Genomic DNA, 15,298 nt, shown 5'->3' with positions numbered 1-15,298 from the left:
AGTCTAAGTTTACCCCAACACTTTGACATTCTCAAGCCTCCGACCAGTTTTCTAGACTGGTAGAGTTAATTTAAATGAAGTTAACTCATGATATAGAGTTCTATTGATTATGAAAGACCTGGGGTTGAGCTTCATGGTTCAACCCCAAGTGTGGAGTCCGGCATTTGAGGAGAACGGTAGTTCCCAAGATCTAAGACTTGAGGGTCCAGTTGGATTTCGGGAGAACAAGGAACAAAGAAAAACGAACAAAGCACAAGGGAAAAAGAATAAAAAAAGAAGAATATCCTAAATGTTCCGAGAAAGCAACGTTTGGTAGGTTCGAGATCAAAGAAAGCTCGACGTTCCAGACTTTTTCTTCTTTTTTCTGTGGATCGCCCCGCTTCTCCGATTCTGCTCTTTCTTTTAAAAAAAAAAAGAGCACTTAGCGCGATCGCGAAATTCCTCTACACTCCATTCTTGTGTACATCTTCAAAAAAATATCCTACATATTGAATCGCTATGGTACGTTTGCGCATGCTCTTTGCGAATTTCCTGGCCTCTTCATGCCCGGGGCACCGCGAAGATCCCTGCAGACCCAAAGAGCTAACATATAGCGCCCAACAGCCTCACGCCGACTCCTCTTATTTCATGCCGGATAGCTCCAAGGCCGACATATACGAACAGCTCCTGCTGTCGACACAAGGTCTTCTGGATGGCCAGCGGAATTGGGTGAGGTGAGTTACACAATTCAAAACATGCACGCTCCAAAAACGACCGGAAGGCTTAAAAGCATGAGCGCTAACGACCTACCAGCAACCTATCCAACGTCGCTTCCCTCCTTTGGCACGCATATGCCTCCCTTCCCGCACCCTCCTCATCCGTCAACTGGGCAGGATTCTACATCCGTGATGACAAATTCCCAGCCCTTGCCTCCCCAGTCTCCTCGCCGCCAATCCCTGGTGCACACAGCTCCGGTGGTGTGATCATCTCGACTACATACTCTTCCTCGGAGGATCACCTCCTTCTCCTCGGGCCATTCCACGGAAAGCCCGCATGCCAGGAGATTCGCTTCGGCAAAGGTGTTTGTGGTACTGCTGCCGCGAAGCAGGAAACTGTTATTGTTCCTGATGTTCTGACCTTCCCTGGGCACATTGCATGCGACGCGGAGAGTCGCAGTGAGATTGTCGTGCCTATCTTGGTTAATGGAGAGGTTAGTACTTATTTCCTGGCTTTGGCGCGCTTTCTAGAGGCACAACTAGCTTTGGGGGAGCATACTCACATATCCATTAGACTGTCGCGATTATTGACATCGACTGCACCGAGCCTTCTGGGTTTGACGATGTGGACAAGGAGTACCTTGAGAAATTGGCCACCTTCTTGGCTGAGAACTGCGACTGGTAAAAAGCAAACATAATATTTTTTTATAATAGTTACGAAAGACACGGGGTTAGGTAAATGAAATTGTTCAGTTTATGATCGCAAATCTGAGTGGTTACAGTTAGCATTTTGGGCGACATGCTCGACCTAATATGCTTGAGGTCTCATCCACCTATCCTCATTTGACATAGTACGGCGAAGCAATTGCCGTCGCTCTTCATGGAGGATCTGCGCCGGGCTCTGAAAGTTTCATCGTTGTGTCGTACTTGGTATTCCTCCGTGTATTGTCGATCGAAGCCATTTTTATCGCAGCCACTGACCAAGTGTGTTCGCGATATATATACTGAATACACTAGGAGATGGCATTGTAGCATGGGGCCTGACTTAGGTAGTAGTCAGGACTTGGGTGCAATATTCGAAATAGGATCACTAGAGGGCTATCACTCTTATCGGTACGACATAAGCCCATTGCCCAGTGTGGTGTTCGTTCACATTTTAGCGCCTTCGAGCACCCGAAGCTCGGAAGTGGAGTCACGGCTGACACGTGGATTCGTTCTATTGACAACTGTTGAATGCTACCGATGTACTCCGTAATAAGTATGGCATTTATTAGCCTATATATGGTACCAATTTGACTGCATACTTGAATTCTTTAACTCTCCAGCTCTACATGAAGCACTTCTCTACCTCACATCTCAAGCTTTTCTGATGTATGGACTAGATCACCCTCAGGCGCTTGCAGCCATTATATTGCATTATAAATTAATGTAGGACATGATCGGCGATACAAATGAGATACCCCGGGGAGTAAAGTCTCCACGGCTGCATTGCGGAGTACTTCCGTTAATCTTCGATGTGCGTTGGGACAGATCTGCATGGCACAATACCTAAGCTTCAGGAACGCTTTAATCTACTATTGTTCGTAGACTTTATATTAATCTGATGTATAACTTCGTGATTAATCAACATCTACTTATCTAGGTCATTTGGTTAAGCGATGAAGCTAGTGGATGGCGCAAACTATATAGATCCGGTAGTTATGGATCTTGGTCTGCCCACGTGCGGGGTTAATATCGCCATATAAATTATACTCCGCACTTGGACGGAGTACAATGAAGTACGAAATACTGGAGTAGGGGGAATAGGGGAATTGAGAGGATATTGCCTTGCATGCGCTGTAACTTATATTCGTGGGGGTTGAATAACCGATGTTACATTGCATGCAGCATAAAAACCAATCAAAGGAAAGCCTAAGGTATAGAGAGTATCACTCAACTCGTAAAGGATGATCCTTTGGTAAGCAAAGACGATTGTGAGAATTGTATGTCAAGACCCCGGTAGTTCCAAACTGTCAATGCTAGGGGAACTATATTGTATGGCATGGTTCCATCGGTCCCACAATATTGCAGATCCCCGTCTATATTGGACATATTAGGGTTTCATTTTGATAAGAACATTATCCCCTTCCAAGGTAGATAGATGGAATAAAGAGTACAAGATGAGTCTATAAAGGAGAGGCATAGAACCACCAAATTCTCATACTCATTCCCAACCAATCCCTTCAAGCTTAAGCATCAACAAATATGAAGCTCTCCCAGACTCTTCCCTTTGCCTTCGCGATCCTCCAGCCCACCACAGCCCTCGTCGGACATTACTGGAATGTGGACAACGTGCCCAAGGACGGTATGCGGGAAATCACCTTCCCCATCAACATCGCCAATGCACCTCACGAGAAGGGTTTCTACTTCGCCCAGCAATTCACCTTCGCCGGACAGTCTGATGTTGGCTATACAGGCCTGCAGCCGCAAACCGACGGCTCAGCTGGCTCCGTAGTCCACGCTGCCTTCTCTAGCTTCGTTCCTGGAACCACTACCACCGATGGGAACTGCCACGATGGTGCCGACGGTGGTCCTGGCGTGAGCTGTGCTGTTAATATCAACGGCCCTTACGCCAATACCTATCACCTGAATGTCAAGAACACCGAGGGAACCACATGGGTCGGTACACTGATTGATTCTGTCACTGGCACGAAAACCCATATCGGCTCTTATACCCTTCCTTCTACCACTAAAGGTATTGAGGGGAGCCAGATGGGCTTTGTTGAGTACTACATTGGCACTAAGCAGTGCGGTGACTTGCCCAAGACCGCTGTCACTTTTGGCAATCCCATTGTCAAGGGTCTTACTGGAAGCATACGCACTCCGTACGAGTATGGCGACTGTGTTAAGAAGTCTGCATTTGAGACCCACACTGTTAAGGATGGCGTTGAGATCTCTGTTGGATTCTGAATGAAGGAAGGATGGTTGGCTGACGAAGAATGGTTGGATGGGTTGGATATATGGAACACGTAGAAGTCTAAACTATTTTAACATCGGATCGGTATTTATTGACTTGACGTAGTCGTGAATTACAGTACTTACCAATATTTACCCTGTAAATGTAGTAAACAACCTAGCAAACAAATATCTCAGTCTGAGATCAAACGAGCAAACAGCAGGGATCATCCCAGCACCATATCCTTCTTTCAGATAATGGGGTATTTGAATTCTGGGTATCATACGATGTCCACGGGTGTATTGAAATTTCGTTGGTCATTCCACATAGTTAGCAACCCAAGCTCTCACACGGGCACCCTTGGACGTTATATTATAAGCTAATTACAACGTGACATAGGGCATACCGTCGATCTATTCAGACACCTGTCCTTCAAGTAAATGTATTACCATGTCCCCTATATATAAAGCTTGAGTTCAAAATACTTCTGACATATATTGTATTTGCACATAATCATTTTCAGCATCCAAGGTTCTATACGGAAGATATATCTCAATTTCGCAACATTCGACTAGGGGTCGATTTCCAAGCATAATATTACCGCCAAAATATGCTTGCTTTGTCTCTTACAGGTCATCGTCATCCCCACAAATATTCTGTCTTTATGTCAGCTGTTATTCCGAAGCAAACTGGAAAGTGAGCAATACCGTTCGTCGCTTGGTGAAATCTGCATATAATCCTAACCAATAGTCCCGATCACGACAGTCGTCTAGGATCCCGCTGCTGATGTTCAAGTGACAAGATGGTTTCCTTTCATCCATGATATTAGCGGGGGGTTCAATCCAAGGCTGTTTGTTAGATAATTATTAGTACGGTCTTTCAAGGATACTCGAGCATGCAGGATATATACCTTTGGAATTGGCCAATCAGAGAAATGTACAAATTTAGTCTCCTTAAGCACTTTATCAGGATTCCAAGTCTCATTGCTATTTCCTAGATATTTAGAGTGATCATCGTTGCGGAGTTCTCCAGTCAACATAATGTATGGACGGTGCGGCAGGATGAGCGCACTATCTCTGTAGAGATGATTCATAACCTCCATATCATAGTCAGAGGCAGCTGCGGTATCAATGGCTGCCATGATGCGATTAAATTCAAAGTGCGAAGGCTGGATGAGCAGGACTGCAGAGCTCATTACACGTTCATCCGGCTTGAGCCAGTAAGCTCGAGGTATAGCTAGAGGACATGGAGGCATTAAGAACAATTCATCCATATGCTGGGGCTTGTTAGTAAAGCATAACACAATGTTTATCTTCTCTAGAAAAACATACCTGGAGCATGGTGGCATCTGAATCGAGGCTCAGGACACGATCGTACTGCGTTTGGTTGAAGGCAAGAAGCTTGGTGAAGCTCGCCCGCCATGTTTCTGGATTGGTATCAGAATTTCATTTGTCCCAAGAGGATGAAAAATTTTCAAAGAAACGGATAACACATACCATCCCCAAGTTCTCGACTTTGGATTTGGACAGGTACCAGCTGGACCTTGTATTCATCTCGAGCTTTCCGGAGAAGTCGGCTTTCTGTCCCATTGTCACTCTCATCTAGCGAGAATCCCGATGGGTACATCATGATACGATCAGCTTTGCTTTGCAAGCGATCCAATGTTTCAAATAGCATAACCGAGTTGCACAGATATGGTACGTTGGTAACATATTGGCTGTAGGCAAATCGAGACCAATCCAAGGCATCAATTGATTCTGGAACAGTAGATTCTGGAAGTAGATCGTGATGGAATTCGTAAAAGCAAGTATTTGAACACCCATCTGACAAGATGAGCAATGTCTCGGCTATGAGAAATAGGATAACGATGGCGATTATTGTGCGCGCTGCCTTAGGTAAGGTTGGTAGCATGGTGAACCCCGGGGGTAGAGGGGGTAAATGAGCCGGTAAAGCGAGGCTTAATTAAAGTAGAGCTATGAAGATACTTGATTATTATTTATGTTGTAGTTCAAAGATAGAAGTTTAAGACATGGGGAAATGAGAAGTAATGTGCGAGAAGCAGTGTGATTCAGACTCGCATTCAAAATTGCCGCTCAGCAGCCACACTAAGGTCGCGCAGCAAGCCAGTCTACCTATATAATAGTTGACTATTATATTAAAAAGGGCTTTCCAAAATACACAAGGCTCTTTTGTACTGGTGGAGTTTTGGTAGGATGTCAGTTTATTCCCCACTTTTGTCCCATAATAAGACCTCTGATTTGTCAGTCAACCCTAGAAACTCTGCAAAATATGCTTGTCATCACAAAGATTCTCACAGTATTGCGCTAGCGTATTGCACTAGCGTATTGAACTAGAGTATTGCGCTTGTAACCTATTTGTTACAAGCTAGTACTATATGTATGTACATATTACTATCTACTATAGATGTGATATGTGCTTGTCACTGCAGGATCCCCTAGCTTAGCCGCCGGATCTAATGCATGAGATACTGGAAGTCATGGGTGCCTATTTGGTATCATGGTGGAATCATAGGAGTAAGGTGACCGGAGAATATAGGTTCTAGGATAGGAATGAAACTTCAAGAGCCAGCTTGAAGTTCCATTGTGTCAGAAAGTTTTCTGGGAGATGTTGTGCATATAAATGATATAATTGACAATCACAAGAGGAGAGATCGCACAAAAAGGTATGTACAATCTCTGAATAAACAGCCGTCATACAATTTATGCACGCTAGTATGATATGCATGCATACCGGCCCGCAGAAAATTGTGGTCAATGGTATTCTTTACGCTCTCTACCGATCAACCGAAGAATAGGGATACAATAAACAAAATTCGGGAAATTCTCGTCATTCTAGACCAAGTTACAGCATTGAGAGCATAGAGAAGACAAATGATAATAGCAAGCGGCGATATAAATTTAGTTGACCCGCCGAAGCCTTTCTATTCAAGCCGTGGAGGCAACAATCTGCCATGATCTTCTATTGACGCGATATCCAAGACGAACAGTAATGCGGATGCTTTCCTGTTCGTGATATGTCAGAAACAAAATAGTTACAATGCAAGCCAAACACCAAGCGAGCCTCATCACGCTGGGTTTGAAGAATGAGAACAAAACAAAACACCGAGACCCAAACGTTAAAAGAGGTATAGAGCACAAAAGGAAATCGAAAATCGCTAACATGCACAAGAACATCACATATTGAGCAAGCTCATTTGTCGACGCATGGGATTGGGTGACAGAGCATCCCCATCTTCACTGGGACCGATGCCGCTATCTGTTCCAGCGAGTGTGTTGTCCATATCAATGTCCCACTGCTCGTCTTCATTGGGATCGCTGCTCAAATCTGCGTCGACATCGCCACCATCCCAACCCTTCTGGACCGCGCCGCGGGTGTTCCACCGCAGAGCACGCTGTACACTTGTAAACCACTCATTGTTGTTGGCAACGACTGTCGGGAATGGGTACTGGCTAGCTTCGACAGTGACGTAGTCGCCTTGGCGGAGTTCGACGCGACCCTTACCGTCAAACGAGCAGTAAGCGGTCGATCGTGAGGATTTAGGGACTGCGATACGGAGGAGGTGGGAGTCTGAGAGGACCATTGGGCGAAATGAGAGGGTGTGTGGGCATATTGGGGTGAGAAGGATACCGGGGATGGATGGGTGCATAAGAGAACCGCCAGCAGACAGAGAGTATGCCGTGGAACCAGTCGGCGTGGAGAAGATACAGCCGTCCGCCTGGACCACTGTTAGCAGCTCATCGTCGGCGTAGAGCTCCAGGTTCGACACGTAGGGGGACGGGCCGCGGTCGATGACGAGCTCATTCAATACTTCAAATTGCTCGCCCTCCTCGACAGCGTCCACCTCTGCGCCCTTGCTCCGGTCTTTCCGATAAACGGTACATGTGAATCGCATACGCAAATTGACACGCATGCCCACCTCGCCCATAACGGCATTAAGCTGTGATTTGTAGTCGGCAAACTCGAAATTCGTAAGGAAACCCAGGCTGCCTAGCGAAAAGCAGAGCACGGGCGGAACCACGCGCTGAAAGAGCCAAGATGTGAAAAGAACGGTACCATCACCACCAAGAGTTAGTACCAAGTCAAACTTGTCCGGTGATGTCCAACACAGATCTGGTGTCCAAAAATGTAACATCTGCGCAAACATCGGGTCTTTTTGCAATAACCCCGGAGCATCAAATCGTTTTGAATTTCGCAGCTTCGCATCTACATAGACATTGATTCCTAACTCACTTCCATATCGTGAGGTTGAAAGCAGCCACTCGGCAACTTCCCGAGTCAAGTACACCAGGCTGTTGTCACGCGCCTTAGTGACAATCATGACATTTCGCACCGCCCGTTTGATAGGTCGTCGCTGCAGTTGCTTCGACACTTCACGAACCCCAGTTGCCGTCTGAACTAGTCGCGAATGTGACAGCCACTCGTCGTCGGCGATTTCCTCCAACACCTTTTTTATGTTGACGGCATCATCGAAGCGTTGGTGGAAATAACATGGCGATTGTAATATTAGACGTGCCGTCGCAGGCGATCGATCAAGATACCCGCTCAATTGAAGATTTGAGAGCGCGGTAGAGAGATTGGAGGAGTCATTGCTCCCCCGCCGTTGTAGGTTGCCGGAAGGCGGGGAAGCCTGGGTGGATTTATTGAGTATACTCGATAAGGAACTCGATGACATATTGGGACTATTGCTGAGGATCGAAGCCCGGGAGGCCAGGGCTTTCAAAATGGTCTGTCGCGGTATACAGTCGGTCGATAACGCTTTCTTCGATCGGCGATTAATTGACTTCCGGCGAAATGTCCGTAACTTCGAGGAAGGCAATGACGAGCCTATGGCCTCTTGCGCTTCGGAAATTTGTGTAGACAGCGCGCTGTTGACTCCCTTTCCCTTGGTTACGAGTGGGTGATTGTCCTGGGTCGGTTCTATATCGAGTGCATGGTCGCGGAGTGAGGTTGGGGGTGGGGGTTTGGCGGATAGAGAGGGGGGTATTGATATCGAGTTGTCAGACTGGAGATCACGGTTGTACGCCATCGGCTTTGGCGGCAGGTAAATAAGATCAGGAAAATGAGCTCGGATGTAACGGGGATTGCGGATCCGAGGACTTGAGATGTTGTGTCCCCAGTCGTGGACCCCCGGAGTTGATATTGATTCTAGCGTATTCCACCTTTTTCGGGGCCTTTTTTTTTCCCTTTTTTTCGATTTGTTATTTTTTTTTTTTTGGATATATCGACAAGGATGTGGATAAACTCGAGAGAAGTGGTTAGGGCAAAATATTTGACAAGGATTGCGGGGGTGAAAAGGGATTTCCTCCAGAGCAATTTATCACGGACCTCGATCCACCGAGATTATTTAGATTTCTGACTTGAGTGAGATTCCCCCAGAAAATTCTATAATTGGTGAATCTGACTGATTATCGCCAAATGCGTACACTCGCGCAGTGCGCTCAGATAAATGACGTTTACACTATGATATCAGAGATCAAAAATAGAATTGAATGCTTAGAGGTAATGATGTGCTTGGGATTCTCCTTTCTGATCTTCCATTCTGTATCTCGGGCTTTACCATAATGTCGGTTAAAAACATATAACCCTTTTCCAACCCTGAGTCGAAGTGGGCCATTTTGACGCTTGCTAAAAGCCTACTTCCAACTGTCCACCGCTAAATCACTTGGCAAGATTGGACCAAAGCATTCAATATCAAAAGCCAATGGGGGCCGGAATCCAACAGTGGGGGAACCCGAAAACAAGCCTCACATGCAGTAAGGTTGTCGCTTGTGGCAGCCGAATGAAGCGTGTTGTACATGCAGTGGCAGTCAGGTGACGGTGCCTTAACCGGGTGTGGTACTCGGTCAACTATTTTGTGGTACCGTTGTATCCCTAATCGAGAGGGGAAGATATAGCGAGTGTTTCAGGGAAGCCGTATGCCCAAGAAAAGGGGACCAGGGGATGACCAGCCGGTCCTGTTTTATCGGGTCTCGCTAATTCTCCGTGGATTTGACGTGGGGACAGTCCGCCTCAGATAGAGTCCAGCTTGTAGGCGTAGTCGCTGTAGACCTGGTCTTCCACGGTCTCCCGGATGAAACCGTTCAAGCTGGCGCTGGCCGTTCCTTCGTCCATAGTAACATCACCATCAGCGCTCGCGGCTGTCACACCCCGGCAAACAGAGAGTGCGCGCTCACGGACAAGTTCCCAGGTGTCAAATTCAAACCGACCTGCGCTTTCGTTGAGCAAAAGGTGGTCCTTCGAGGAGAAGGCAAATACATGGAGGGACACAGCAGCCTTGGCGGCGGTCGGGGAGGGGTCTTGAACAATGTCGCCAGATTTGGTTACACCGAGGAGGGTCGCCGAGAAGGTCATCGAGAGAGGAACGGAGGCAGATATCATAGCGAGTAAGGCAGCATGTAGGAGAGCCGGGAGGATAGTAAGGTACTAGATAAATCAGTCTGACAGTTCGACAATAGTGCAGGGGAAAGTGGGGTTCTGAAATACTCACAGAGTCACCACGTTCCACATTCTCTCCTCCAACGATAGCTAAGGTGATGACCACGCCACGACGGGGGAAGCCCTTCTCCCGCCCGAGGACGACTTTCCCTAGCACAGACCGCAGGATTCCTTCGACATATCTTTCACCGACGCCAGCAGTTGTCGTACCAGGTTTGACAAAGACCTCCACAGTGGCTTCTTCGGGTTTCAATGCGTCACGGCGTGCTGGGAGCTCAATGGGTGCGTTGACTGCGCCCAGAATGCTGTAACCAGTGGCTGGGCATTTGTATGACGCTGACCCGTCGGCACGATTTAATTGTGAGAGGGATGCTATGGGACCGACCATATTTACGAAAGATAGAAAAAAAAAATTGGGAAGCTTTCAAAAGTTGTGTTCGAGCAAAGTCACAAAAGTTGTTCGCAGCGATTTTTCATGTGCGGGCCGCTTTTTGATTGGCCACAGAGCTGGGATTGTACTAGGTACCTCATTTATCGCAGGTCTATCATATACTTCTGTGGTATTAACTACAAGTTTAAATAAAATGAATAGAACCCAACATTCATGACTTTCCTTTACTATTTGACTTGTCTATCTGCTATGTGCATACTATGGATAGTAGGTATAAAGTGATCTTGACTTTGAACGTGGCACATCTGACCGTAACCAGACTCAACTGTCTCCGATTCGCTGATACCAATTCCCAGTGCAGAGTGGACGTGTCAGTCCCAAGAGATGCCGAGTTCCCAAAATGCGGACTATTTAATTAAATTGGCAAGGCGGCTGTGCTCATACAGGATGCAGTTGGATTCGCCTGATTTCACCAGGGACAGATAGGGGGCCATTTATGTTATCCGGTACCTACTCGGCTCCTTACTCCCCGAATACAACATAGATATTCTAATGGCCAAAGTACGAAAGGGTATGTTTGTGAGAAGCCGTCAGCCTTAAGCCAGGAATAGCACGCCACGACTGCCTAGAAGCCAAGATGTGGCTTCAACCCCGGACTGGATATCATCCAATCCCAATGTAAGAACCTGGGGGGGTCCCATGATTTAACTGGACCACCGACCAGGTTATTTCAAAACTCCGCCAGAGCCCAGAGAAGCCAAGAGTTTCCGATGAGTTTGCCCCAATGACATCGTGGCTTCACGATGTAATCAGGACTGCCCCTCACAGCTTAGAGGATCCCCTCTTCTGAAAGTGAGCATGTGCCCTGTTTTTTTATTATGTACATGGCTAACTCTCGCATATATATTCTATTTCTAGATCATTCCTCCTTGTTACTTCCACATCCCCTAGTGCGAACATCATTTTCCCCTACTCTCTCAAGGTTGACGGGTATTCAGGGAATTTAAAAAGCCATCTGACTTATTTCCGTTTTCGTTTCCCACAATCTTATTGAATGGGCGTAGAGATAACCCCCGATGTCGAGGAATCGACGGAGCCTCCTATATGTCCTTTCACGGAAACCAATCTTCAATCCAATGTGACAAACAGTTCATGTACTAAACCCTGCACTACCGATGAAAAGCCTATCTCGGACAACGATTACACTGCATCCTTGGAGCCCCAACCAAGTAAAGAAGGGTCCGACCGAAACGCTCATCTCATAGAACCTTCTAAGCTCGCATCCCTCTTGCACACAGATCTCCGGTGCGTCAGTGTTTGGTGTACTCCAATATAGTCAGGTGTCCTTATTAACACACGCTTTAGAAATGGTCTCACTAGCAACGAAGCGGCCTCCCGCCTCCAGCGCGATGGTCCGAATACCGTGCGTGAAGTGGAGGGTGTCTCCGTCTGGGGGATACTGCTAAGGCAAGTGTCTAACAGTCTTACACTAGTATGTTAAACCGCATCTATCAATGCCACCAACAAAACATAGCTGACACAACCCAAGGTTCTTTTGATCACTATGGCTCTATCCTTTGGAATCGATGATTATATCGAGGGAGGTGTCATCACCGCAGTGATCGTGTTGAATATAGTTGTGGGGTCAGTATTTCGGAATTAAACCTTGTCCACTACTAATATTTTTTTCCTTCTAGTTTCGTGCAAGACTACCGTGCCGAAAAGACAATCCTGTCGCTGCATCGCCTCTCAGCCCCAATATGCAAGGCCATCCGAGAGGGTCGAATTGCCTCTGTCAAAGCGGAGTCGTTGGTTGTCGGCGATATAGTCCAACTAGCAGTTGGGGACATCGTCCCTGCAGACCTGCGCTTGTTCGATGGCATGAATGCTTCAATGGATGAAGCACTTCTAACAGGCGAATCCCTTCCCATTCTCAAAACCCCCCATTTAACCTTATCATTGTCTGATATCCCTATCGGCGATCGAACCAACATGGCCTATTCCGGCTGCAGCACTACTCAAGGTCGTGCAATGGGAATAGTCACGGCAACAGGGATGAATACAGAGGTTGGGAAAATCGCACAACTACTCCAGACACAGCCCAATCTTGGAAACTCGAGCCGCCTTGTAAAGGCGGGAAAACGGACAAAGGCATTTTTCATGAACGTGTTAGGCCTAGTTGGCACGCCGTTGCAAGTGAAGCTGAGCAAATTTGCGCTCCTACTTTTTGGACTGGCAATTTTGCTCGCGATTATTGTCTTTTCGGTCAATAAATGGGATGTTCAGGGCGAGGTGCTCATATATGGCATCTGTGTTGCCGTTGCCGTCATTCCAGAGTCGCTGATTGCTGTCCTCACGATTACAATATCCGTGGGTACAAAAGCAATGGCCAAAGGCAATGTAATCGTGCGAAAACTCCAATGTCTTGAGGCAGTCGGCGGTGTCACAAACATCTGTTCGGACAAGACAGGGACCTTGACCCAGGGAAAGATGGTAGCCCGCTCCGCATGGATCCCTGGTGCTGGTACTTTGACTGTGAGCCAGACTACAGATCCATTTGATCCGACCAGTGGTCTGGTACAACTAGATGAGATCGATTGGAGCTCCAACCAACCCATCGAAGATAATCCTGCACTGCATACATTCCTACGAGCGCTTGCTCTCTGCAATCTTTCCGCTGTCCACCATGAAAATCAAATATGGAGTGCTGTGGGTGAGCCAACAGAAATTGCTCTTCATGTTCTGGCTTTGCGCTTTGATTTTGGCAAAGACTCTGTGATGAAGAAAAGACAACTTCAATTACACACAGAGTATCCATTTGATTCTGCTATCAAGAAGATGACTGTGGTCTATGACAATTCACGGGATAAGATCAAAGAGGTGTACACGAAGGGTGCCCCGGAGACAATTATTCATCATCTCAATATTGACGAAAAAGAAAAACAAGTCATACGAGACACCGCCGATCGAATGGCTGGCGAAGGACTTCGTGTGCTATGCATCGCATATAAAACAATGGCAATCGACGATGAATCTCAAATGTCCCCACGAAGCTCTGCCGAATCAAACCTACAATTTGGAGGCCTTGTAGGGCTCTATGACCCCCCTCGAGTTGAATCCGCTGCTGCCGTACGCAGATGCCAAATGGCAGGGGTCACGGTGCACATGCTCACTGGCGACCACATTAAGACAGCGACGGCTATTGCGTCAGAAGTCGGGATTCTTGATCGTGTCACGGCACACATCAAATCCAGCAGACTGGTAATGGCTGCAGATGAATTTGACAAGTTGACCGATGCAGAAATTGACGCGATTGAGGAACTGCCTCTTGTCATCGCACGCTGCAGCCCTGCCACCAAGGTTCGGATGGTAGATGCGATGCATCGGCGTCAGGCATTTTGTGTCATGACGGGAGATGGTGTCAATGATTCGCCTGCTCTCAAAAGAGCTGATGTTGGTATTGCTATGGGCAAAAATGGTAGCGATGTTGCCAAGGAGGCTGCCGATATGGTTTTGACAGATGACAACTTCTCTTCTATTGTCAAAGCAGTTGAAGAGGGTAGACGGCTTTTCGATAACATCCAGAAGGTAAAAGTCTCCCCATCACTATTTAATTTGACTTACTGACATTAATTTTAGTTCCTCCTGCATCTGCTCATCTCGAACATCGCACAGGTAATCCTCCTCCTGATCGCACTTGCTTTTAAAGATGCGGGAGGAGACTCGGTTTTCCCTCTGTCTCCACTGGAGATCTTATGGGCGAATCTTGTTACGTCTTCATTCTTGGCCGTAGGTCTTGGACTTGAAGAGGCTCAGCCAGATATCATGTACAGACCACCACATGACCTACGCGTAGGTGTTTTTACACGTGAGCTCATTGTGGATAAAATGATATACGGAACCTTTATGGGCACACTCTGCCTCATATCATTTGTCTGTGTGATATACGGCGCCGGCTCAGGAACGGCTTCTTTAGGCGATGGATGTAATCAAGAATACAATCCAAGCTGCGACACAGTCTTCCGCGCTCGCGCCACTACATATGCGACACTCACCTTTCTCCTCCTTGTTACAGCGTGGGAGGTAAAGCATTTTTCTCGTTCCCTATTCAACATGGATCCGATCCGATATCCCAAGACCTTCTCAGTGTTCCCCACTGTCTGGAACAACCGCTTCCTCTTCTGGGCGGTTATGGCTGGCTTTGTCATTGCCTTCCCAGTCATTTATCTCCCAGTTGTTAACCAAGTGGTCTTCAAGCATCATGCTATTACCTGGGAGTGGGGAGTGGTCTTTGGTTGTACATGTGTCTACCTGCTGTGCGTTGAGAGTTGGAAGGCCATGAAGCGGTCGCTGGGCATTGGGAGCGGAAAGACTGCAACTCTTACGCTAGAGGATGCTGAGACGCGAGCAGGATTAGCCAATCTTACGCCACTATCAATGAGTGCGAATGCGAGCGTGGAACTGAAGTGATTCGGACATTCTTACTGGTTCAACACCAGAGCATGAATTGCCTCCAAGGCGTTCAACACGTTCTTATTCGTTTTTCTTATATGTTTCCAGAATGAAATCATTTTATTTATCTTCAAATAGCACAGTCACCGGGGGTTTACCTACCTATAAGATGTTATTAGAATACATAAACTTAAAAATGGCTAGATTAATAATCCTGCCGAGGCTAAACTGAATGCGGATAAGGGATGTGATTAGAAATCGTCCTGACCCCACTGGGGTAATCTCCCAGGAGTTTAAAGTGTTGACCGTTATGAAGAATTAACATTTAACATTGAATTATTTCTTATTTCTATATGTGTCATGTCCTTG

The 15,298-nt window shown here is 46.9% G+C and overlaps 6 protein-coding genes across 6 annotated transcripts; 3 read left to right on the top strand and 3 right to left on the bottom strand.

Moving 5' to 3' along the window:
• Positions 1–498: 498 nt before the first annotated feature.
• On the top strand, positions 499–1,380 carry PGRI_047590 (GAF domain-containing protein; the record flags this gene model as incomplete). Its single annotated transcript, XM_040792472.1, has 3 exons — positions 499–713; positions 793–1,189; positions 1,270–1,380. The coding sequence occupies 3 exons, from the start codon at positions 499–501 to the stop codon at positions 1,378–1,380; spliced, it is 723 nt and encodes a 240-aa protein (XP_040644439.1).
• A 1,559-nt stretch (positions 1,381–2,939) lies between these two features.
• PGRI_047580 (uncharacterized protein) lies at positions 2,940–3,644 on the top strand (the record flags this gene model as incomplete). Its single annotated transcript, XM_040792471.1, has 1 exon — positions 2,940–3,644. One exon carries the CDS (start codon positions 2,940–2,942, stop codon positions 3,642–3,644), a length of 705 nt encoding a protein of 234 aa, XP_040644438.1.
• Positions 3,645–4,256: 612 nt separating this feature from the next.
• Positions 4,257–5,256, bottom strand: PGRI_047570 (uncharacterized protein; the record flags this gene model as incomplete). Its single annotated transcript, XM_040792470.1, has 5 exons — positions 4,257–4,286; positions 4,338–4,478; positions 4,541–4,906; positions 4,962–5,056; positions 5,127–5,256. 5 exons carry the CDS (start codon positions 5,254–5,256, stop codon positions 4,257–4,259), a joined length of 762 nt encoding a protein of 253 aa, XP_040644437.1.
• A 1,567-nt stretch (positions 5,257–6,823) lies between these two features.
• On the bottom strand, positions 6,824–8,677 carry PGRI_047560 (putative NAD+ kinase Utr1; the record flags this gene model as incomplete). Its single annotated transcript, XM_040792469.1, has 1 exon — positions 6,824–8,677. The coding sequence occupies one exon, from the start codon at positions 8,675–8,677 to the stop codon at positions 6,824–6,826; it is 1,854 nt and encodes a 617-aa protein (XP_040644436.1).
• A 983-nt stretch (positions 8,678–9,660) lies between these two features.
• On the bottom strand, positions 9,661–10,474 carry PGRI_047550 (putative exosome complex subunit Rrp46; the record flags this gene model as incomplete). Its single annotated transcript, XM_040792468.1, has 2 exons — positions 9,661–10,074; positions 10,139–10,474. 2 exons carry the CDS (start codon positions 10,472–10,474, stop codon positions 9,661–9,663), a joined length of 750 nt encoding a protein of 249 aa, XP_040644435.1.
• Positions 10,475–11,531: 1,057 nt separating this feature from the next.
• PGRI_047540 (putative potassium/sodium P-type ATPase) lies at positions 11,532–14,947 on the top strand (the record flags this gene model as incomplete). The annotated part of the gene is made up of 5 exons (XM_040792467.1): positions 11,532–11,782; positions 11,843–11,969; positions 12,027–12,121; positions 12,175–14,065; positions 14,117–14,947. 5 exons carry the CDS (start codon positions 11,532–11,534, stop codon positions 14,945–14,947), a joined length of 3,195 nt encoding a protein of 1,064 aa, XP_040644434.1.
• Positions 14,948–15,298: the final 351 nt, after the last annotated feature.

Source organism: Penicillium griseofulvum, assembly GCF_001561935.1.
Source record: "Penicillium griseofulvum strain PG3 chromosome Unknown contig_84, whole genome shotgun sequence".
NCBI lineage: Eukaryota > Fungi > Ascomycota > Eurotiomycetes > Eurotiales > Aspergillaceae > Penicillium > Penicillium griseofulvum.
The sequence above is the reverse complement of the archived record's forward strand: the minus strand, read 5'-3'. Positions and strand labels throughout refer to the sequence as shown.